The sequence below is a fragment of the Psittacula echo genome (genome assembly GCF_963264785.1).
Source record: "Psittacula echo genome assembly, chromosome: 4".
NCBI lineage: Eukaryota > Metazoa > Chordata > Aves > Psittaciformes > Psittacidae > Psittacula > Psittacula echo.
In genome coordinates, this window is record NC_137738.1 from 85,715,986 (window position 1) to 85,742,379 (window position 26,394).

The window sequence follows — 26,394 nt, forward strand, 5'->3', positions numbered from 1 at the left end:
GCCTGAGGACTTGGTGCCATAAACTTTAGGACCCCCCGTATGATACTTTTCAGCAGAATTTAAAATCTCATGATTCCTCAGCTGTTAGGAACTATATGTAAATTTAACCTTTATCTTTTGACTGCTTATCCATCCAGGCTATAGTAACCTGCTACTATTACTACCACTCTTGTGTGACCAAACAGCAGATGTCTGTATGATGAAAATATGATATTCTGTTGCTTTAGAATTGTTATAAAAATAATGCAGTCTTTTTTTTCTCTTAGCTTCTCTCCTTTTTTATAGAATAGTCTAATTTTTAGGTGCTTTTCTTTTACATTTCTAAGGTTTAAGTCTTCTATTTATTGTTAGTACCTATGGCAGAGAAAGGCTTACCAATTTGCCATTCTAACTTTGACACTATATCTAAACATAATGGGGTGTGTGAAAAAACCTGAATAATCAGAGAACAGTTCTTTGAACATTAAAAAAAAAAAAAAGTCCCCAATTTTAAGGGCAGAATGTAATAAATCACAGAAAGTGAGAGGAAAAATGTACACGCGTGTGCAGGACTTGACATAGAGTCATAGAATCATAGAATCAGACATGAGGTCCCAGAACTTGATCATGAATAACCAGAGGACAAAGAGTTGCAGAAAGTGATAAATTTTGAACAAAAATTAAGCAGACTCAAGAAAATCATAAAATATTTCAGACATTGTGTCTCTTGTTATTTTATCACTATGTTGAAGAAATAACTAAAATTTTAGCAATGCAGCATTTTCAAAACTATTTTTTTTTCTTTCATTTTAAGCCATATTTATAATTTCAGTAGTATATGTGGCTGTGGGCATGTAGATATCTGTTAGCAGTAGGGGAAAAATGTATTTGGGAGATAGGAAGAGAGTTTAAACTTTACTAGAAGTTCCTTACTGATTCAGGATTCCTCGATTTTAATATGTCATTTTACAACACTGACACAATTATTCCGACTTCTATGTCTGGATGAAGCATTTTTTTTTCAATAAACTCTGAAATGGAAAGCATGTTTCTAAATTTATTTAGTATCTGTTATCAAAATATATGCATTCTCTTTGAAAATTAATTAAAATTACACATCTAGTCCAGCTCATGGATTTTATTATATGTTGTTTACAAATTAAAATGCTTTTGATTGAGTCTAAAATTTCTATAAAACCAGTTCTGCAGCATTATATTTGTAATTGATAACTTGACTGTATCAGAATTAATGTTTGAAATCAAATTTGATTTTATTATTAGAAAAGGGAAGTGATTTTGCATATTTAATATAACAATGACAATTTTAATATGAACACATATCTAATAGAGATTGATCTGATAGAGTCAGAAGATATTTTTCAATTCAGCCTTCTCAGTGCAAATGCATGTAATAATGTCCTGGACAATGTATAAAGAGCTTGACTCCTAGCTAGGAAATTAAAACTTAACTGCTTTTTATTTGTGAAGGAAAAAGAGAAACATGAGTCACACTACATTCAAAATATGCAGAGAAAGTAGGCAGAGAATATAGCAATTCTTAAACAATAGCAGTAGATAGCTGGTGAAAGGAAATGGGTGCCAGGAATGACTCTGGTAACCATATATGTCACCTTAACCACTGCTTAGTTCGTATCTGGATGCTCGTGTGGGGAGTGAGTAAGAAAAGAAGGCTGAGGCTCAGGAATGTATAGATGATAAAATAAGAGAAAATGTTTGCAAGAAAAGCTTGCAAAAACTAAGAAAAAACTAAGAGAGTTGTCAAGGTCAATATGGATCAGGAGTGCTGGGTTGCAGATATCTGGAGACAAAGCTTATTCCAGGACCATAACTGCATTCTGTGTCTGCCTTAGGGTAGAAGACTGATGAAATTTATTTAACAGGTTTAAAAATATCCATTTGTAGTTTGCATAAGAGCCATGAGTCTGGGACCACCAAACTGCTTTTTCATAAAATGAGCTATTTGGTGTGTTTTACCTTTTTTGACAAATGTTATTATGCAAAAAATGTCCCTGTTAGCACCAAACGTTAAAATCAAAATGCGAGGTAAGTAGCACAGTTCAGGAGTTTCAAATCCCAGTTTCCTCTTAGAATGTATTCTAAACATATGATCATATTTCAAAATAGAAAACAGTAAGAGAAATATAGTACTTTAGACTAAAAAAGAGTTTGAGGGAAAACCTGCTAACAATTTCCTAATATGTTAAGGTAGCTCCAAAGAGGAATGAAGTAATTATCTATGTCCTTTCTAGATAGAGGAGTTACATCTAAGTTTACTTCTATAGGATCTTCAGTTTGGCTTTATTTTTTATTCTTTTCTCATGGAGAAACATTGAAATAGATTGCCTGTGGAGAACATGGAATTTTCATCATTGGAGGTCTTTTAAGAACAAATTAGATGAACATTGGTCAGTTTTGGCTTGTGATAGAAAAATAGACCAAATGACCATTCATAACTGGTTTTTACATCCACAGCCCTGTTTTCTGTTTCTTTGTTATTTCTGTATGTAACCAAGTCAGAGAATACTGTGAGCGTGGTGAGGCACTGGAACAGGTTGCCCAAAGACATGGTAAATGCTCCATCCCTGACAGTGTTCAAGGCCAGGTTGGACAGAGCCTTGGGCAGCATGATCTAGTGTAAGGAGTCCCTGACCGTGGCAGGGGGGTGGAACTACATGATCTTAAGGTCCTTTCTAACCCTAATTATTCTATGATTCTATGATAATTAGGATTTCTGTGGCATTGCTCTCCCCAGTGTTTCTGACTGGATATCATAGATAAAACCTGCTGTTCTGGTTTTGGCTGGGTAGAGTTAATTTTCTTCCTAGTAGCTGGTGCAGTGCTGTGTTTTGGCGTTTGGCTGAGAACAATGCTGATAATACACCGATGTTTTAGTTGTGAAGTAGTGCTTACCCAGATTCAGGACTTTTCAGTCTCTCATGCTCTGCCAATGAGGAGGGGCACAAGAAACCAGGAAGAAGCAGAGACAAGACACCTGACCCAAAGTAGCCAAAGGGGTATTCCATACCACAGCACATCATGCCAGTATATAAACTGGAGGGAGTAACCTGAAAGGGACCAATTGCTGCTCAGGTCAGGCTGGATATCAATCAGTGGGTGATGAGCAATTGTATTGTGCATCACTTGTGTTTATTGGGTTTTATACGTCTCTCTCTTTTTCCTATTATTGTTATTATAACTTACGTTATTTTAGTTATTAAACTCTCCTTATGTCAGCCCACAGATTTTACCTTTTTCCAATTCTCCTCCCCATCCCATCAAGGTGAGAGAGGTGAGGGAGAGTTGATGGCTGTGGTTAAACCACAACAGCCACTCAGCATGGATTTTGTTATGAAGCCCACTTTTAGTGACTTCTCTGTTGCTGCCTTTAAGTTTAGGGTATTTAAATGCTTTTCTCAGCACTACGTGCAGTGCCAGAAGCAGGTCACTAAATGACAAATGCTTTTGCATTAAATTTAGGGATTTTCCAGTTTTATGGAAATAAACTCAATGGCTGACTGTAATTCGGACTACAGCTTCTTTTATGTATGCAGTGAATTTGCATGCTTTAAATATATCTTAATGGTATACCCATAAACTTTAAATTTACTGGTTTTGATAAGAAATAAATTCCAGTAGCACATGTGGAACATTAAAGAGCAACTAAAACTGCATCTCAGTTTCTAGGCAGTAAAAGGCTTTATACTTGTATTGATTGCCTGTTGTTTGGAAGAAGTATATTTTTTCTGCTGTGCAAGAAAACAGAGGCAATAAATGTTACGTACTTTTCACATGCTGAATGCACGTGTCCCAGATGGAACCTGGTCATCTCATCTAATCATTGACCTAAGAAACATGTTGACAGTTCCTCAAGTCAGAAGATTTTCTGACACAATTCTTTACCATTTTATAGTTATATGGCAAGCTGTGAGCTTCAAAATACTTGGATGTGGGACAGTAGTGATGTTGTTTCCACTGTCCAAAGACAGTACATCATTTCAGTCAGTTTATTTCAGCTAACTTAACTTCAAATGTCAAAGTACTTGCTATTTAATGAAACTGGCTGTGGTAATATGTTTTGCTTGGACGCTACTGTTCTAAAAGCCATTATCAGCCTCATAAAATCAGTAGTAGTAAGAATATTTCTTTCCAATCCCAGTTTCTGGGGAAGAAGCAAACAACAAATAAACAGACTGTAACAGGAACAGTGCCAGAATGCCAACACTGTTTTTTTGATTAGTAGCTAAAGCAGCGGTGAGAATAATCTCACAGTGTTGCAGTACAAGATGCAGCAGCAGTGGAGGAATGACAAACACTAGAGGACTGAGGACAGATAAGCATAGATTTTGAGGCTCTTTGGCACACCTAACATTGCATCAGAACTGACATAGCTGATAAGCCCACCTCGGTGTGCCCTGGGCATTGTACATCGCTTTTTATTTAAACTAATTTGCACTTAAAAGCTACCCAGTCCAGAACTATTCATTAGTTTCTAGAAAGGTTATTGCTAGAGGTGAAGAACAAATGCTGACAGAATTGTTTGCTTCTAACATGAACTAAACAGACCTGGGTTTTTGTTTATTTTCAAATGACATAGTAAATTCTTATTACTTTTTTTTTTTTTAATTTAATTTGTGTTTGAAGTATTTAGAGAGAACTAGAATAAGGGCCATCTTTATGTACAGATGCACACATACATGAATGGGTAAATATACTAATAGTTTTTTTTTAAATTAGAATTTTTTTTATATACAGTTAAATGCATGCACACTTGATACAGAGATTGTTGTTTTGATATCAGAAAGGAGACCTGAAAAGTTGACAAGAAGTTAAATCTTAACCCAGTTACAGTCTACATCAAGCATTCAGACACACTGCCACGAAACAGAACTGAGAGGCTTGTTAGGGCAGGGAGGGACACAGTGCAAGGCTCTGGAGACACTGAAACTTTTCACAGAAAATATGACTGAAAATAGAGAATTCATTGGCATTTTTTGTGTAATAAAACAGAGTGAGTTTAACCTTCTGACAATTCAGGATGCAAACAAATATTTTGCAACTGTAAAATTCTGCTTATAGGACTGACGGTCAGGGTTGGTTCCAGTGGTAGGTAAAGGATTAAATTGGTTGTTAAGGGAATAGAAAGGGCATTGAATCAGATGTAGCTCTGCTGCCTATTTCGAGTACACCAGAGCCCTGAAGAGCTATCACTCCTGCTGTGGTCACCATGTGGGGCATGGCTCCTAATACAAAGACTTGCTCTCAGAACCAGCAGAACTTGCTTTTGCTCTTCACCTTCTCTAGCACCATTAAGAGCAGTACGTATGGGTCTCCAGAACCCCTTCCTTACCACCTTTCTCCTCCTTCTCTCTCCCACCACTACTCCTTCTAGTGGCAGGGGACTCAGCTGTTGCTGAGGAAAAAATACTTAATGTTGATAAGGCAAGAGAAGCGCTGATTAGGGTGCAAGAAGTTGTGTTACAAAGGAAGCAGTTATTTCAGAACATCCCTACAGTTCTGCTTCTGTCAGCAATTTGACAGATTCCAGATGGAAGCAAATGAAATGAACTAACCATTCATCACTTTGTAATGCTTACCTCTCCTCATTATAATCATATGCAAAGTACTGTGTTGTATTTAATTTAAATGCATCAAATGTGACAACTTGGTAATATTGAAACAAATTTGAGAGTTGTGTTTATGGTACTATGATGATGTGTTTTTAAATTAATCATATACATTGAATTGAATAAATGGTAATAAAAATCAGATTTTTTTTAATACTTATTTTAACCTCTTTTTAACAGATTTCAGGCAAAGGCTGTCATTTCTTCTTTTGAAACATATTGATTTTATTAAAATAATAAATCTTCACAGTGTCAAGGGGGAAGAACTAATATCCACAGGACTTTTTAATTGCTAAAATTAATTGCTTCTTAAAATTGTCTATATATATGGAAAACACATTTTCATTTATAAAACTCCACTTCTTAGTGTTAAATATTTAGAAATGAAAACTTCAAAGCTGTGTTCTATTCAGTGTATTTACAGTAAAACAATAAACTGAATGCCAAACTCAAAGCATCTAGTGATTCTGTACAAACATATATTGGGTTATGTGAACTTCTAAATATATATTAACTGTAACCATGTGATGGGTTCTCCGCTCCAAGTTGCCATTTTGAAGAAAATAATATAATTTCAAAGAAAATGATGCTATGACTTTTCCTTCAGAAGTGCTATGGGGCAAATATAAAATCTTTACCAACATTACTGACTTACTCAAGTACCTAGAGTTAGTAACTGTGCATATATAATTATTTTAAAATAAAACAACATTAAAAGATATTTTTAAAAAGAAGTATTCTGAAGACTTGTCTTTCTTCTTTTTATTATTAGAATCAGGGGAACTGAGAAGTGAGATGGCAGAAGCTAATGCTGCCTTGAAGTTCTCTCCTAAAAGTGACTGAAATAGATACTTTGTGATTGTACTCCACCATAAAATTGTGTATTATGAGATACTTTAAAATTAACTGTACTAAGCTCTGGTAGAATAAATAAATAAATAAATAAAAAACCCTAGATGCCACTCAAACTTCAATAAATTGACAGCAAATTAAATTTTATGAGCTTGAAAGAATAACTGCTTGTCTGGAGATAAATTCTGAAGGAGGAAAAAAAAGTGAAAATAATTCAGTAGTAATTTCCTTCATGATATGGAAATGAATAAGCCTGAATTCACATACTATCTAGAATTCTGAAGTGAATTAGTCAAGTAAGTAAACAAGTCTTAAGATATCTGGATAATGTCCTTAACATTAGTGGAACTTTTCCCTGACTAGTCATTAGATGTTTTTCTCATCAGGCAAAAAACGTTACATTGAATTCTTAAATAACACTGTTTTGTAATTATAGATCAAACATATACAGAGGTTTTTTTATAGTAGCACAGGAATGAAAGAAACCCCTAGAGAATGGAAACAGACTATTAGAAAGCATTTAAGAATTTTTCCAGGTCATTGGTTCTTGAACCAAATCACTTTGGTCACTTTCTTGAATTTCTACCCTAGCAAATAAGCTAGGGAATCCTAATTGCTTTTATCTTATGTGGAAATTTCTGTCTCTACAGTGACTGCATTAAACAATATAATGATTTACAAAATGTTGTCCATGTTAGATGCACTTCAAAGTGTTTATCAATGTTTTAAATACTGTTACATTTATTGGAATGTTGTAAATGCTATGGAAAATTAATTTCAGTTGTTATGAACAAGATATGTCAAAATTACTGATCTGTTTCTTATTTCAGTGGGATAACATTAATAAAAAATGCATGAAGAAGTATAAATTCTTTATCTGGTTTTTTTTTATTTCATTTCAGCTGTATCTTGTGGTATTCCTGACTCCCCTGGGAATGGTTCAGTTATAGGTAATGAATTCACTTTGGGCAGTAGATTGGTATATGAATGTAATGAGGGCTTCAAGCTAGAATCTAGTCAACAAGCAACAGCAGTGTGTCAAGAAGATGGATCATGGAGCAATAAAGGGAGGCCGCCTGTTTGCAAATGTAAGTGGGCATGTATTTCTCAAGCATATTTCCCTTGAACTTTCTCATCTGCTGGTGATGTTTAGGTTTTCTGTGTATATATGCCCTGAACTTGCCATCAAAAACAAGTAAGTTAATCATTAAGTAAGGCAGAAGCTTATGCATTCATTTAATAGAAAAAAAACCAAACCAAACCTTGTTTATATTCTTCAAAAAAACTGAATTAAAATGATTAGATAATTCAGTTTCGTGTATATTTTCTTCTTACGAATAATGTGCTCTTCTTCATTTTCACAGTAATGGTTACAAGCACCAATTTATTTTAATATAGCTTCTAAATAAAAGCAAAAACTTTTTCTTAAAATATTGCTAGTGTTGATAATTAACCCAGATAGGAGTGCAGCAGCCCAAGCCTTTCCTCACTGAGGCTACCGTGCACTCCCCCCACCAACACCTTGACTCCTGCACCCAATACACTCAGTCACCTTTTCTGTAGAGATGGCTGTCTTGCTGTGATTCACTGTCACTCTTCATACTCTCTGGACCAGTGATTCTCATTATTATCCTCTGGACTATCTCTAATTAGTCTACACCTTTCTTGAAGGACAGTGCCTAAAACTCTACAGAGCAGTTCCACAGAGTACATAAGAAAGATTATTCAAAAGCAGCAGTGATCACACAGACATGCTCTGAATTCAGAGCCATGTGCCGAGGGAAGGCAGTGATCCAGTGTATAGAACTGCACTTCATTCTCTTAGAAAAAAAAAAAAATAAATGGACAAGCTACAGAGAACATAACTTGAATGGTGAATCAGAAAAAAATACCAACAGATTTTTTTTGGAGGGAAAATGCCAGTTAAACTAAATGGGCATTCAAAATACTGAATAAATGACATTGAATCTTCAGTGCAAAAAAACCCCAACAAAACTTGTGTTACTGAAATGATCAAACTTAGTTAGACAATGACTACCCAGTTAAACAAGGCACAACTTCAACATTAAAAGGATATGTTTAACATTTAGAATAGCCTTACAAAATACATATAATTTTTTCTTTTCTAAAAATGTATTCATTTTGAAAAAGAATCTCATTACTTCTAAAGCCAGAAGCGCAAAATTAAAATGCTAGTAATCTATTTGACAGTATTAAAGTCAATATTTTCAAAATGTGTTGCTATTCAGAGGGAGGCATGCATTACCCAAGATTTCTTACTTGCAAAATACAGAAAAGCTTAGATAATCTGCACAACAACCTGCTGTAAGGATAAATGTATTTAGTTTCCAGAGATAGAAACATCTCACACTTGATGAGCAGCAAACACAGCACAGAAAGGTAAATGGTAAATAAATGAGTCCATTTTATCCCCAGGTATATTAAAATAAAGGTTGAAATCTGTGCAGTTTGTTTTGCAAGGTATCTCTAATAATAACTCCTGAAGCAGATGTTTAAATTCCTTTCTTCTCATTAAAAGTATTTACATCAGATTTGAATCATGAGAAGCGATTTGTGTTGGTCATACAGCAAGACACTGAGCTATTAAATTTAACTGCATGAAATACCAATCAACAGAAGTCCAGAGGAGGGCCACGAGGATGATCAAGGGACTGGAGCACCTCCCGTATGAAGATAGGCTGAGAAAGTTGGGGCTGTTCAGCCTGGAGAAGAGAAGGCTGCGTGGAGACCTCATAGCAGCCTTCCAGTATCTGAAGCCGGCCTACAAGGATGCTGGGGATGGACTATTCATCAGGGACTGTAGTGGCAGGACAAGGGGAAATGGGTTAAAACTTAAACAGGGGAAGTTTAGATTGGATATAAGGAAGAAATTCTTTACTGTGAGGGTGGTGAGGCACTGGAATGGGTTGCCCAGGGAGTGCTCCATCCTTGGCGGTGTCCAAGGCCAGTTTGGATGAGGCCTTGGGTGGCATGGTTTAGTGTGGGGTGTCCCTGCCCATGGCAGGGGGGTTGGAACTAGATGATCTTAAGGTCCTTTCCAACCCTAACTATTCTATGATTCTAACAGATTCCTATTAAGACAACTGAATGACAAAGCAACTTGCTTCAGTTATGCTACATAGAGATCTCTAGTGCAAGGGGAAGGGAGCTAGAGATATCTATCCATATTGCTATTTGAAAGCCTTTATCAAGCAATACTTTAAACCAGGCCAGTACTTACTTTAAGAGTGACCATGTGGTTGTAAGTTCACATATGAATACAGGACAGTAAACAAAAACTTTCTGCTGAAACCTATTAATTAGTACATTACTGATGGTCAGAGAAGTGAGCGTGATGTGCACTTCCAGAAAACATCCCTTCCAAAAGGTGTAGCTATATCCAAGAAATCTGAATAATCAAACAACTTTAACTATAGATGAGTACTGGCGTTTGCATGATTCCTTCCTTACTGTCTGACACGTAAACCGTGTCTAATACCTTTTTCTCCAACTGACATCATTCAGATAATGCTTAAAAAGATAGGATGTACAAGCATGATCACAGATTTAGGATTTTAAGATGTAACTATAGTTAGCTGAGAAACACTCTTTTATGTATCATCAGCATTTTTACATACCTGTAAAGTCATAAGTTTTCATCTTTCTGAGATTAAAAAAAAAAAAAAGAACAATCTTTGGGGATTTTTTTTGTCTATTCAATTTCATCAGATACGATTTGAATTTGAATATTTTCTGCTATTATGGAAATACAGATGCTGGTTCTTGCAATGACAAGCTAAAAAAGGAAAAGAACAGAAATGAAATTTCCTTCCTCTCCTTTGTATGATATAATATCTTGCTATTATTATATGAAATTCCACAATTATAGCATGATTATTACGTTTTATTACTAATTGTTGAAAATTATTTTTCTCGTTATTTAGTGTCCTGCTTTCTTCAGAATGTGTATCAAGTACAGAGAAGTAAGGTCTTCCAAAACAGAGGCTGGAAGGTGGAAACAGAAAAGCACTTAGCTGTCAATGCAAAATTTAGATGTGCTGCTCCCTAAATTCAATGGAGAGCTGCACTTGGATATCTAAATTATTTACTTAATGGAGAGATTCATGCTTGGGATGGTATCTATAACTATACTGTAAAGAAAAAAAACAGTTTAAAGGTATTGGTGAGGGTCAATCCATTCATAGAATCATAGAATAGTTAGGGCTGGAAAGGACCTTAAAATAATCTAGTTCCAACCCTGCTGCCATGAGCAGGGACACATCCCACTAAACCATGTCACCCAAGGCTCTGTCCAACCCGGCCTTGAACACCGCCAGGGATGGAGCATTCACAAACTGCCTTGGGCAACCCACTCCAGTTCCTCACCACCCTTATAGTAAAGAACTTCATCCTTACATCTAATCTAAACTTCCCCTGTTTAAACTCATTACCCCTTGTCCTATCACTACAGTCCCTAATGAAGAGTCCCTCCCTAGCATCCTTACAGGTCCCCTTCAGATACTGGAAGGCTGCTATGAGGTCTCCATGCAGCCTTCTCTTTTCCAAGCTGAACAGCCCCAACTTTCTCAGCCTCTCTTCATATGGGAGGTGCTCCAGTCCCCTGGTCATCCTCGTGGCCCTCCTCTGGACTTGTTCCAACAGTTCCATGTCCTTTTTATGTTGAGGACACCAGAACTGTACACAGTACTCCAAGTGAGGTCTCAGGAGACAGAGTAGAGGGGCAGGATCTCCTCCTTTGACCTGCTGGCCAAGCTCCTTTTGATGCAGCCCAGGATACGGTTGGCTTTCTGGGCTGCAAGTACACACTGCCGGCTCACATTAAGTTTCTCATGGACCAGCACCCCCAAGTCTTCCTCTGCAGGGCTGCTCTAAATCTCTTTTCTGCCCAGCCTGTAGCTGTGCCTGGATTGCTCCAACCCAGGTGTAGGACCTTGCACTTGTCATGGTTAAACTTCATAAGGTCTGAGACACTTCTTTTGGCTTTTACATTTTTAATTTATATTGTTAAATATTTTTCACCATGTTTTTGTTTACCTGTGTGTCTTTCTTCTTCTGTGAAATTTCTCTGATTTGGAAATCTATGTATTTCAGTGCTCTAGAAGTGATTTCACTTTTTTCACCTAATACAGGGGGTTTTGGTTTGGGTACAAAATTTCAAAACTGATAGAAATGAGAACAGAAATAGTATACATTTTTGTCTGAACATCCTTGTGATTTGTACTATGTACACTTCATATGCTGAAAATGACAAGAATAGTTCTCTTTTGGGGCGTCACTAAATATATTTTCTTAGGGTTTTTGATTTCTTGCTAGTTTGAGATACTGTAGAGTCCCAGTGTTTGCACTAAGGAGAGTTTAAGTATGTATGATACCTTTAGAAGTACTGGGTGAATGTTAGCACATCATTTTTTACAAGTAAAGCGTCATTTTTTATGACAAAGCAAGACAAAATGTTCTCTGGACCAGCAGGAAACATTCCTTTAATGCAGGTGTGTTTTCATGCTAGAAAATGTCTAATGCAAATTCTTAATATTATAATTATGAATAATGCCTAGTTTTAGAATTTTGATAAACGTGGTAAAAAAGATGTACAGACACTTGACCACTTTAATGGAAATATAACCTTTTTTATTGCATAGGAAATTTGCAGGCTTAAACCTGCTTTAAGAAATATACAGAAAAGAGTATTAAAGTAGGATCTGGTTAATGAAAGCAAAATGTCCAGTTCCGTGCACTGTCTGTACTTTTTGACCAGATCTAAGGAACTAATTTAAACTATTGTGTGAGAGGGTAAAAAAAAGGGTGACAGCAAATGTTATGATTTATGTCCATCTTTCTCTTCCCAAGATCAGGAGATCAGGAGACTGAATGTGTTCTCTTACGGCAAGATCACAGTGGCTTTTTTTTTATTTTCCTGATTATGCCAAGGTAGCCTACTGGTTCTTTAAAACCAAACAACATATTTTGTGAACCAAGAGTATGAATGTATACAATATTATACTATATTTCCATATAAGTGCATCTACAATGTGCCCATATAGATCATACTCCATATATGTTGCTACTGAGACCTGCACCAGCATATGTTTATTAACAAAAATATTGCTGAAATACTATAACTTTTAGCCTCAGTTCTCACTTGCTTTTCTTTTTATAGAAGTAAGTGGGTGCATAACCTAGGAAATTGAGTTTGTGGTTAATTAATTTTTGTAATATTCTAATTGTCTGGGATGGTCCCCATAATGGCATAACTTTATTGCTCTTTCCCATTGCACCTTTAATATACTTGTTCAGAGATTTAAATTGGCTCCTTCATTGGGTTATGCAATTTCTCTAATATCAAACATTTTAAAGAGCAGCTAATGTTACCTTTGCATAATCTGCATATTGCAGATTTCACTGTAGATATCTTCAGAAGGTCTGGTGTGCTGAGCTGTAACTGTGATGGTTCAGACGCTGATTGGAAAATAGTTAGAAATCTTAGAAGATTTTTAATAATTTTCAATATGCCTGTACAAAGACTAGTTATAGAACTATGAATCATAAGTAGTTCTGGAAGAAAGCATCAGTCATCTTACAAATGCAAAAAGGAATTTGTCAATATAATAAGGCAAAGATTCAGCACCAGCTCATCATAGATACTGTGCAACTGCTGGGGTTTTTATTTGCTAGGACATTTAGAACACTGTACCAAATAATTCTCCTAACGTTTTCTTTAATAAATCTTAAATATATTGAATGACAAGAAGAACTTTTTTTTTTTTTTGTTCTGTAGTTTTGGTTTCATTTGTTGCTTTTTCTGTTTTCTACTAGCATACTGAAACTATCAACTTGCTAAGGTGATCCTATTTTGTTCTTACATTCTGCAGTGTATGAGATTATTTAGTTTCCTACTGTCTTCTTATATTCCTAATACTTAGGAATTTAAACCACACTAGTATCTCAAGCGTAATATACAACTTTACCTTAATCTTGCTTTTTTTAACCTAATAGTGAATTTAGTCAAAAGGGTATATTTGAACAATATAGTTTTCATTATTGTTTTATAAATTCACAATGCAGTAAGAGAAAAATGCTCTTTCCCTTGCCTTATGGTTGTTTAACTGCCTGCTGAAAATGGCAACAAAGTATCAGATGGCATTACATTTCCAGATAATATTAGCAAGTTCCTGTAATTGAGATATTTTTCCATCATATATGTTGTACTTATCTTTTTTCTCCCTGGAAACAAGAATTACATTCAGAGTCACAATATTTAAGATATTCCTGGAATAGCATGAGATGTACCTTTTTGTTTATTAAACATTAAGAAAAGATAAGCAAAGGCTTGTAGACAGAAGGACAACTCAGTATGAGGGGAGAGTCAGTCTTCTGGTATTGAGACTCTAGGAATTCAATCTGTTTATTGGCAACCCGGACAAAAGGATACAATGCACCTGAGCAAGTTTGCTGATGATATGGAGCTGAGGAGAGTGGCTGATACACCTGAAGGCTGTGGTGGCATTCAGTGGGACCTTGTGTAATGGATGGGAACGTAGCTGAATGTTGTTTCATTCTCACGACTGAGAGACATAACAAAGTATGTTTTTGTCACCATGTATTCAGTAGAGTATATATATTCATGGTGACTGTTTGTCAAAAAGAAGCAGGAAAGCATAGGTGTGCAGCTGTTCTATGACCTTCATACTTGGCCACACCAGAGTGCCTGGCCAATGCTCTTGATGTGGACAGCAGTCAGATCCTGAGAAACTGTATGGCCCTGCAAGTAAACAATTACAGATCTGCTCATTTTTCTCTGTACTTATGTATATATATGTGGTTTGCTTTCTTGTGCTTATTTACTATATATGGAGAGATATATACCTGATTCATGTTAGGGTGATTGTTTGCTTTAGTGTGCTTATTTGCTTTAGTATGCTTGTTTAATAAACTGCATATTATACCACTAGCATTAGTGGGTTTGTGGCATGCCCTACCTCTTAGCAGAACACCTTGATAGGTTGAAGAACTGAGTAGAAAGAAACCTAATGAGGTTCAACAGGGGCAAGTGTAGGGTGCTGCACCTGGGGAGGAAGAACCCCAATTACCAGTGCAGGTTGGAGGCTGACCTCCTAGAGAGCAGTTCAGCTGAGAAGGACCTTGGAGTATTGGTGGATGACAAGTTGACTTTGAGGCAGCAGTGTGCCCTTGTGGCCAGGAGGCCAATAGTATCCTGAGGTGCATCAGGAGGAGTGTGGCCAGCAGGTCAAGAGAGGTGATCCTCCACCTCTACTTGACCCTAGTGAGACCACATCTGGAGAACTGGGCTTCTGCAGTAAAAGGCAGGGAGCTACTGGAGAGGGTCTAGTAGAGGGGCCACAAGGGTGATCAGGGGTTTGGAGCATCTCTCTTATAAGGAGAGATTGTGGGAGTGAGCCTGTTTAGTGTAGAGAAGGCTGAGAGGGAATCTCATTAATGCATAAAAATATCTCAAGGGTGGGTACCAGGAGGATGGTGCCAGACACTTTTCAGTGGTGCCTAGTGACAGGACAAGGAGCAATGGCCATAGACTGAAACACCCTCAACATGAGGAAGAACTTCTTCATGTTGAGGGTGACAGAGCACTGAAACATGCTGCCCGGAGAAGTTGTGGCGTCTCCCTCTGGAGATACTCAAAACCCATCTGGATGTGTACCTAGCGCAGGCTAGGTGGTCTTACCTTGGCAGAGATTTGGATTAGATGATCTTCAGAGGTCCCTTCCAACTCTAATGATTCTGTAATTCTGTAAATCTGTATATTGATAGTGCAGTGTGTTTGTTGACCAGAAAAGCAAGTAAAAAGGATAACAAAATTACAAAGAATTAATCACTATTAAGAGTTAAAACTAAAAGCTGAGCACATTACTGCACAATGTAAACATTTTGCTTAGTGACTTTTTGCTTATGTCTTGAGTAGCAAATGTACCTGGGCTCGTAGAGCAACTAAATTTTTGTCCTTTTTTTATGGTAGGTATATCTCATTATGAATTCCCTGCTTTTGTATCTATTCAGAATTGTCAGTATATGGAGATTGTCATGTCATTAAAATAGGTAATCTTAATCATAATTTCAAATTATAATTATGTTTACTGATCTATGGTCAGAAACTTGTACGGTTTTTTTGTAAAGCAATATTATTTGTACATTTCCGTATCAAAGTACCTGGAGAAAAGAGAGAACATGTTCCCATCTGCAAGATATTGAGATCATCCCTTACAGAGTTTCATGTAAATGGCAATTTAAATACTGCCCAGCCCATAATTTGCAAGAGAGGGACTGAGAGAAGCAAATTGATACACTTATGCATACACCATGTGCACATAATCAAGCATCTGTTAATAGTTTTGGGGTTTTTTTTTTGTTTGTTTCTTGAAGGATGGGGAACATAATCAGTCTCTGTAAAATTATAATTTTTCAAGCAACAGTTTTAGTTGATTGCATCAACAGTCTGGAAGTATATTCTGTACTCAGTAACATCTTCAATTACAAATTGTACAATCATGTATCAGAATCTGAGAGTTGTTTGTGAAGTGTACGTGCAACAAGATTCTAAGTATATTTATAGCTAAAGAAAGAAGAAATTATGTACTAACCTCAGTATGGAGAGGGGTTATTTACATAGCCTGAAATAGCTGAGCCTTCTGATCTCCAAGTGTCTGAAGATCTCCCCTATGGTTAAGACTAGAAGTTTTGCTTTTAAACCAAATAAGAAGCTTGCTTTCATATTTGAAAGAATCAATTAAAATATTGCTTGAAAGTAAAAGTGATAAAAACATTAAATTTAGGGGTATTAAGAACATTTTTTGTTTTCTTACAGGCCTATATAAATTTCACTGCAAGATATTAAGTGAAGTGCTTTGATATGCGTGTTCTATTTAACCACAAATATGAAAAAAACTGTTTCTTAGTTAATAATTTGTGATCTTTGAGTAGCCATGAAGCACAGTTTAATATCAGTGTTAAATTAAATTATATTAGGAAGTAGGGAGTCCTCCTTTAACCTTGGAAACTGTTCATAAGTAGTCAGAATATTATTATAAAGGCCAAAGTGAAGAACTGTTATGTTTCAGAGTGACTATATGCTGGCAGTCCTTCCTAAGATAAAAAAAACTCAGAAAATATTCTACAAATTCAACTCAATATAACCTTATAATCTGTCTTTTGAAGTTCTTCAGACGATTTTCCCTTCATAAATTCTTACACATCTTCACAGGTACATTGTGTGGTGCCAGTTCTGTGTTTCCTATATGCTAGAATTTACCATGGTTAAGATAACTGTTGGAAAAGGTAGATGTATAATTCTAGTATTATCAAAGGTATTCTGAAAAGTGGTAGATATCTAAATTTTACAGGATTTTTGCTTCTATCATTTTCTGTGTAATTCAGTGAGTGTCTGAAATAGTCTCTTTAATCACACGTTCATACTTGTGATAAAATCACTTTATACCTCTCAGCCAGCATAAATCCTACAGATCATGTAACTTTTTTTTTCATCAACTTATTCATCCTTTCTGTGGTAGAATGGTGTAAATTTATTATAAGGTGTCGTGGTTTAAGCACTAAACCACAACATAAGGTAAATGAGAATCAGACTTTTCTCATTTCTTCTTTATAGTTTTAGATTTTTACACACTTTCTCCTAATAGCTTTTGACTTACACTAAATAGTGTGGTTACAATAGTATATTGTACAAAAGATCAGCGGTAATAATTCTTACGTATACCAAATATTTGGAAAATGTATCGCCTCTTTTTAGCAAAATATAAGGAAAACAAATGAGAAACTAAATTTCTCTTACATGTTTGTTTGTGTTTCCTTGGAAAATATAGCTTTTGTAGGTGTTGCTGGGGTAGTAGTTTCTTCTAAAGTATTCTTGGGATATAAGCAGTCACTAACTCATTCAGACTTCTTCTATAGCAGGGAAATTCTGGACTACAAATATGGTATAAGAAACCAAATAAAGCTATTTTTAAATAATCATAAATATTTTTAGAAAACGAGTCTAATCTTTACAGAGACATAGGCACATCAGAATTCATGTCAATGTTGTAAATAGTTTGTGTATATTATCTTGAATTGCATCGTATCAGATTGAAACTGAAAAATATTTCGAAATACTGTATATGGTTGGTAGCTATATTAAGCCTTGTGAAAAACATAAACTAGAGTTCTTGTCTACTGGCATATTTATGGCTTTGCATCAGATGTGCTAAACTGGAATAATAATTTTCCTGAATACCCACAGTATACCATTACTAGTCTTTATTGTAATTAGTATTTTAAAGTGTATTAGCAGCTTTTATGGCAGCCTGTTAAAGCTTGTTAGGGCTATTCTAAAGTGAGTGTCATGGATTAGAAAATAAAAAACGACACAGCATTATTTGCTTTTCCTCTTACATTGTCTGTAGTCTGTGATGTGTTTTGTCCCTGAAAATTTTAAGTAAATCACATTAGATAACATAACTGTATATCATTGTTCCACTGTGTTTCACTAAATTAAAATAAGCTATCAACTCCTTCTCAATTTGTAATACTCATTGTATGATGTTCATTATTTTTCCTGGAACTTGTATTCCATGAACATGTATATGCAAGAATGCATATGGTATGGTCAATTATATATTGCAAAACTTCTGCCAGTAAGGCAAGACATATGTCTATGAATAAACTTGGGAGTAGAATGCTAATATTTGTCTTTTCTTCACAGCTGTAACTTGCCCCAGCATAGAGACTCTGGTCTCAGAACATGTTGTCTGGAGATTGATTTATGGGTCACTGAATGAATATGGAGCTCAAGTCATGCTCAGCTGTAGTCCTGGATATTATTTATTGGGTCGAAGACTCATACAGTGTAGGACTAATGGAACCTGGAGTGTAGGCAATGAAAGGCCAAGTTGTAAGGGTAAGGAACATACTTGTTTACAGAATATCCTGTGCTTCTTAATGCATATATTTTATTTTATAAATAGCTTAAAGTTTTTTAAGCAATATTCTGCTATCAATGTCCTACAAGTAAGCAAATTTTCATTAACTTGTTGAAATTAATTGATTCAAACTCTTTATGTGTAAAATACAACATATTTCATACAAGAAGTATGAAGTCTTAATGAATCCACATGCCCCCAAACTTCATTTCTTCTTTTTCCAGTGTGTATTTGCTTTGGTTGAGGTGGACATTGGGCACAGCAGCTAGTACTGCTGCCCTTAAAGCAGCAGCTTTTCCTACATTAGAGTAGTACTTAACAGGTACTCTATTTCAATTCCAGGGCAGCACAGAAGATCCCAGTATCTGAAGGAAAATAAGCAACTGACAGGCCTAGCATACTAAGCAGAACTGAAAACAAAACTTAGTACATAATTTCAGTGAGTTATTCAAGTGGAGTGTGTCATCCTGAAAGAGTTGATTTATTTTCTTTTTAGAGAGTGAGTTTCCAAAATTCAGTGAAGTTTCTGATATTAGGTGAAGTTTTTAATGTTAGAAGATATTTGTGAATGGCTATTCTGAAACAAGCTGAATCAAAAAGATAATTTATATGGTGGCACTGTAGGAAAAAAATTCTTGGGATCAGGTGCACAGCTTACTAAATTATACCTTCTGGTCTTTCTAATAAAAGAGAACAGTATCATTCTGCTCTGTCAAACTCTGCTAAGGCTGCAGACATGTCAATTATACCTTCTGATAAATGGTACCAAAGTATTTTTTATGATTCTATGACACTGATAACAGAATGAACATAAACAGCAATAGCTTTTCGTATTCCAAGTAAATGGTGGAGCAAAGCCTTCAGTATGATATACACATTGTGACAAACAGAAGACAGCCTTCCAGTATCTGAAGGGGGCCTTACAAGGATGCTGGAGAGGGCCTCTTCACTAGGGACTGTAGTGATAGGACAAGGGGTAATGACTTCAAACTTAAACAGGGGAAGTTTAGATTGGCTATAAGGAAGAAGTTCTTTACTGTAAGGGTGGTGAGGCACTGGAATGGGCTGCCCAGGGGAGTTGTGAATGCTCCATCCCTGATGGTGTTCAGGGCCAGGTTGGACAGAGCCTTGGGTGACATGGTTTAGTGTGAGGTATCCCTGCCCATGGCAGGGGGGTTGTAGGACTGATTAGGATTGAATTATGGCAAACTTCATTCTCAAAGAGATTTTCAGTAATATTTCCTCTGGATATAGATCATTAATATCCAGAAATACACTGTAGAGGATTTTGAGGAGCCTACTGTTTGCTTTCTTTCTGTCATTCACATGCTAAGGATAGGATATATAGAGTCTATCTGTTTATATTTCTAAAGCAGCAGGAAAGCTAATTGAAACACTGATGGTAAGGCATTTAGATTATATTTATCAATATGTACTTGTGAGTAGTGTCTCTAAAGAAATTGTAAAACATCAAACTAAGGGGGTTCTGGATTGAGAGAGACCTAGCTAGTAAATTTATTTTACTTGGTTAAGAATATGCTGGACAGCTGCCTCACTTGTCAGGTGGCTCATTATTCAGGTAGTTTAATTATTTTTAACTTGGATCACTGTAATTAAAAATAATAAAGCATTTGTAATATGTTTAGAACAATTCATTCCATTGCATTTTAGGAAAATAATTTGATTTTTAAATATATGCATAAGTTTAATATTCAGCTTTAGCATTAGAAGTTGCAGTGTTAGGCTATTCCACAAATTGCATTAGTGTGACTTCACTGTAGTCTGAGTTTTACTCACCTCTGAATACCTTATGCATAAGAAACTTTGCTCACATATATTCTGATTATGACTGAGTTAATCGCACAGTGGCATGTACTTTATTTTATCCAACTTCTACCCAATTCCATGTTATTTTCTATAATGTACTTTCAAAAATATTGAAGAATGTTGCCTTGAGTTTTCAGATAAGAAGTTCAGTTGTGATTAACGTGCTTTTAAATGTAAAGCCATGAATTATGCTAACATAAAATGCAAGTGAAGCTCTTGAAGGCATTGCTCTGGATCTTAAATTACAATATTATTGATATATTCTTCTAGAAACAAAAGATATGACAGTATGGTTTAAATTAAATTAGAGTTCGATACATACTTAAAAGGTATTTTTGTATTCAGTGCCTGTAATAGCTGTGGGTTGCAGCAGAGCTGATGCTACTGAAGGTTTCTGTGATAACAGGTCAAGTCTAGAAAAGACAGAATATTTATATTTTTAGCAAGTAGACTACCTTATATGTTATATGATCATGAACTGTGGTAGGGACTGATTAAAAAGATTGTTCATAACAATTCGGAGTACTACATGTTAAAAAAGATAATATCTTTAAACAGACATTACACTTAAAATGGCCAGGGAAAGTATATTTGAAAGACTAGTCAGAAGTATGTACATGTAGGAAATAGCCTCAGCTGTCCCAGACATTACTGTTATTCACTTGTTTGGGAACTGCAAATACAGATTGTGTTTAAAGCTGCTGTCAAGATGTGAAGATATCCTAATGAATTTTTAAATTTAGAACATGTGTTGCCAAATCAAGCATAATTTTAAACCCTTACTGTGAACTACAATTCTTACATTTATTACTTTTAAATATTTAAAATGTAAGTATTTAAAATATTTAAAAATGTTAAATTTAAACATAATTTTCTTCTTCAGAAAATGTGAGGTAGGACATTGTCATCCAGTCTGAGAAATAATGAAAAGTATTTTCATACTTCAGTTTTTTTCTGTTGTTTGGTTTTTTTATCTAGTTATCTCCTGTGGTGGTCTTCCATCTCCACCAAACGGAAATAAGATTGGAACCTTAACAGTGTATGGAGCTACTGCAATATTCACCTGTAACACAGGATACACATTAGTTGGTTCCCATGTGAGAGAATGCTTGGCAAATGGTCTCTGGAGTGGTACTGAAACCCAATGCCTAGGTAAGAAAAAATGTAGTATCAAGTACTAGAATTCAGCTCTTACCATTCAACAGCATTTCAAAATAAATTAAAAATAAAGGTCTCTTAAATATAGCAATATTGTGTACTGCATACGATTTTATACTATTCTACTAGCATATAACTTTTTATTAGAAATTCAATTATATTTGATGTTGTTGGAATGCTTTTTTGGACCAGGAGGGTGTTTTAAGTGGATCAGTTCATTGTCCACATTTACAATACTTTGATTTGCTTTGTAAAGCAGTCACAGAGTGTGTGGTGAAACTAAGCTGGAAGATGAGCTTCAGTTCAGAAGTATTTCTGATGCATTCCTACTACTAATGATCTTTCAGCATACTGAGCTTTCAGTCAAGGAAAGTAGACAAGAGACAGCCCAAAGTAAAACAAAAGCAACACCTTTCCAAACCCTGAGATAACATTTAGCTTGGACTGTAGGTTCACCCCAACTCTTGCCTTTTTCAGATCCACTCATATTGGTTTGCACTTCTCATATACATATAAAAACTGTTTTCTTTTTCAGTAGCCTTTGAGTTAGTGGTGTACTCAGCAGTGGGTATACTTTTTGGTTGTGGTCAGTATACTTATTTCTGGAATCTTTTACTTGGTTTTTCTACCTTCATTTTACAGATTTCCTTCTTGCCTCTCAGCTGAATGTACTCAGTCACTCTCAGGAAAGGAGGAATCTCTTCTTTCCAGAGTTCAACCTCGCTTGAAAAGCAGCTTTCTTCTCTGCTGCCTAGCTGTATGCTTTTAGTGGAACACATAGTATTCCATATTTATCTAGGACATTTTAAACAAAACAGGTTGACCACCTATCATATGCAAGAATTTGATTGTTATACAAAGAAAATAATTGATTTTAAAAAACAACCAACAAACAGAGCAACTAGAGTAACTAATATATCAATATCCAGAATAATCCATCTTCCTGATTTTTTTGCAGCAATGAAACAGTAAAAGCATTGTTTTATAAGGAAGTGGTAGCCGTAAAATGAATTGTCAGAAATTATTCTCTATCCAGAACTCACTTTTTGTAAAATTTTGAGGTAGGCTAGAGCATTGTTTGACTAATTAGATAGATGTCTAACAGTAATGTTTTAATTAAAGCTTTTAAATAAATTATGCTGATTATTTTCTTAGAAAATGCTTTCTCCTCCCATTCTGTAGAAACATGAAGGTTTTAAAAGTATATTAGCACAACAATTTTGCTTGTGAAAAATAAAATGACAGTTATCTCCTCTGACCTTGCTATTTTCAAAACATTACATTAAAAGAATCCCTGATGATGTCAGTTCCATGAAGCAAGTCATGATGAACATGATATGTACATTTACAGTAAGTCAGTGTCAATATGCATCTGTGAGAAGGAACTTTTAATACACTTAAAGAACTGATAACGAAAGGTTGCTGAGCATTCTTAGACACTTGAACCCATTCTTAAATTTCTCAATGTTAATAGTGTCACTGTCTTTCAATGTTCAGATAAACAGATATGTGATCTTTTGTATATGAGGTTGCTGGTGCTCATTACCTTATAGATATAAGTGGTAGTTAGGTACTCTGCTGTTTTGCCTGAAATTTCTAAGCAAAGGCTTAGTACCATCATCAAGGGTATCTGCAATTACTGAACTTTGAGTTCATGCTTTCACCAACGTGCAGAAACAAAATAAATGGCTACATTTTCCCTGAGCAAAACATAGGCAATGAGAGCTGCATTTTAAAGCACAAAATCATTCACCTGGTAGAGTATTCTATTAAAAGGAAAGAATATCTGCATCACAGTAACTGGATGTGATGGGACTGCATACCAGCTCAATCATGTCTTCAAAAAAACAATTTTCAAGTATCATGAATTTCATCTTAACAGGTTATTAAGAAAGAAGAAAAGCAAGTATCATTAGAAAAACATGATTTTTACCAGAGTACTAGTGACAACAACCTGCATTTCTGGACATCTTTAATACCTGAAAATACTGTGAGAAAATATTTTGAAACAGGTTGCAAACCACAAAACAGTAATGCACTAACAGATAAAAGCATGATAATATAACTGGTGAAAAAGAATGGAGTTATTAACTCTATTCTTCCTCTGAATAGAACATACAATTTGATCGGGTATAGGTGAAATACAGAGATGTGGGAGTCTTCTCTCTGAAACAGGGATAAAATCTCAGTCTTTGTGTCCTACTTGCCATAACGATTGCCTTTTCCTCTTTCAATCCAGATACTAGGCTCCATCAGCAAGGAAAAGGAAGGCAAAATCTTTAAGAAAAAGAAAAATAGCATGAGATCATGTAATACAGACCTGAATTAAGATTTTATAACCTTTAATCATGCATTTCTGATTGATTCCTTCATTTTGCAACAGTAATGTTTGTAGTACATTTTTTTGTGAATATTGTTTTACTATTTTTGTGAAATATATTCTTGTCATCTCTTACAATACAGAGCGGTCAGAAGTAGTGAGTATTGTCTCACAAAGCTAACCTAGCTTCTAAATGGCAGTTCATTATTAGTGAGCTCCCAGCAAGATGTAGCTGTTTCTTGCAAATGTTGTCAACAGGAAAAACTCTTCTCTGGTTTGATATATTTTCAATTCCATACATGTTATTTTACGGTTCAAAATATGCTGTATTAAGAGTGATGTCATTTTGATGTAGGAAATAATGGCATAAATGGAGTATACTTTAATTACCACTTCTTTTGATATTCAGAGCAGTAAAGGAGTAAAATAAATCTTCTTTTACTTAGGGAAAAGAAATCCACTGAGGTGCTGGTTAGGAGAATGCTATGCTTCAGCATTACTTTTTCACATACATAAGTTCATCCATTCCACAGTGGAACTATATAAGAGGTTCACATATGAAGATACATCAGCTTCCTACTGGTGTTAGGTTATCCTGGACTGATCCTGACTGACGTTTAAAAGATGTTGGAACTGCAACTGTGAAGAAACAACAGACCCAAGACTGTATGTGTAGGAGTATTTTCCTCAGGCCTGCTTCTGTTGCAAATATGCAAGCTATATTTATCCCTCAGGCTTCTGCAGTGTGTTATATACACCATTCATTGCTAGTGTAGTGCCTGACCCCTGCATTTGATTATTTCAAACATAAAGATACGTGTTAGCATTCATTCAACTAACCTGACATACCACTTCATCATCTGATCAATAGTAACAGTATTTAGTACTTATGTATTGCTTTTCTTTTTTTGAAAGGCTATAAACACAGGATAATTCGACTGCAACCATATTAAAACTAAATAATACACAAATCTCAATGCATTCTGTTTGTATTATAAATAGCTCTTGCCCATGGAAGGCCAGAAAAAGAATTTTCTTCTATCCTGACTACTGAGAAATATATTTTACCCCTGAACACTCCAGTAGATTAACTGTCTATAGTAGCCAAAAGTTTAGATTCAAATAGAGATGGAAAAGAACTGATCAGTACAGGACCTACATAGTTAACAATACCAGTTTATTCTTGAAGTCAGCTTAAAAACTACACACAGTGAAGCTTTTGACTCTTTGCAAAACAGTAATAGATTTACTAGATATCACAGTTAGGAAAGGCTGTCTCTATATACAGCTTGAATTTCATTTACATGAAGTCATCCTTTTCTTCTCCAGGAGTGATTTGCTGTTGGATTTTGTCTGTTTCCTTTCTTTTTTTTTTTTTTTCCACTAATGCATTAAAATTGGTTTCCACTACTATTATTTTATCCCTTTGGTCATATCTAAAACTCTTTTTTTTCCCACCTATCTGCATTTTAAACTATTTCAACAGACCTGTTCCCACTTGGAATGAACACAGGACCTCTTGCAGGAACTTTCACTGCAGTAAGAGCAAAGCTTGTCTTGTGATACTTCCCAAGTGTTTTTCTAAGAATATTTGATGGACTGTTTTCTGTTTTATTAATTAGATTGTTGAATGCAGCCCTGTGCTTAGAACAGTTAAATGCATCAGTGTCTACCTCACTAGACAAAAAATATCACATTTAAAGCTGGAACATTGTTAATGATTATTTAGTCTTTGCTAATTTCAAATTCTGACAAACTCTATAGTGCCAATAATACTGCACAGTTCTAAGGGTGAAAATCTAAATTTGAGTTACCACACGCACACTGCAGAGGGTTGTGTGTCTGCTACTAAACCACTTCCTACCTCTCTACATTCTCTCACACAATCTAAGATCCTGAATTCCCAACAAGGTCAATGGAACTATGCAGGCTCCTCCAGAGAGCTATTCAGGAAAGGGAAATTCTTAAATTTTACAGCTAGATGATGTGAATGCCACCAGGTGTGTATTCCTAAATTTTAAGGGCAACATGCTCCAAATTTATTTCAGAAGTGCCTTTAGGACTTACCTGAAGCATGTGAAAATCAGGAGGCAAACACCCAGGAGCTCTGAATGAGCCTTTCCATTTCAAAGGAATGATAATGATTCAGAGATGTTTTTTAGCTATACTGTACATGCATGAGTATAGTTCAGGACAGCTATAGATGAAATACGTATCACTTTATGTTACCTACTGTCTGTGTAGAATCAGTTTATGACTTCAGGCTATCTGAATATGCTAATTTTTGTATCTCAGGAAAGGCTTCCTTTGTGACATGGGTACTATTACCCTGGAGTAATGCATCTTGTATTGTATAACCGCAGCTGATATAGCTAAGGAGGAAACAGTGCTGGCAGACATTCTTTCCTTTCCATGCCTTCATCTGTCTGGAAAAGGTGGCTATTTTAAAGTGTTCTGACCAAATTGGAAAGCAATATAAAGAAGAGTAGTAATTTTGATATGAATATGAGTTTATAGGCACAGAAATGGCATTAAATATACCAGTTTACCTAAAAATCAACTGAAAATAATATAAAGGTGATTATCATTTGAGAAAGTGAACAGAATAAAAACACTGTCTACAATTACTAAAAACCATTAATAAATAAAC

At 35.4% G+C, this 26,394-nt stretch overlaps 1 protein-coding gene across 1 annotated transcript in view; it reads left to right on the forward strand.

The window, feature by feature from the left end:
* The window catches only part of CSMD1 (CUB and Sushi multiple domains 1), a gene marked incomplete at both ends in the record, with an annotated part of 1,184,444 nt that overhangs the window by 1,095,585 nt on the left and 62,465 nt on the right, over positions 1-26,394 (forward strand). The window contains 3 exons of the mRNA XM_080616376.1: positions 7,379-7,564; positions 18,223-18,417; positions 21,245-21,418. Coding sequence (XP_080472502.1) covers positions 7,379-7,564; positions 18,223-18,417; positions 21,245-21,418 — 555 coding nt within the window. The remainder of the gene's footprint in view (positions 1-7,378; positions 7,565-18,222; positions 18,418-21,244; positions 21,419-26,394) is intronic.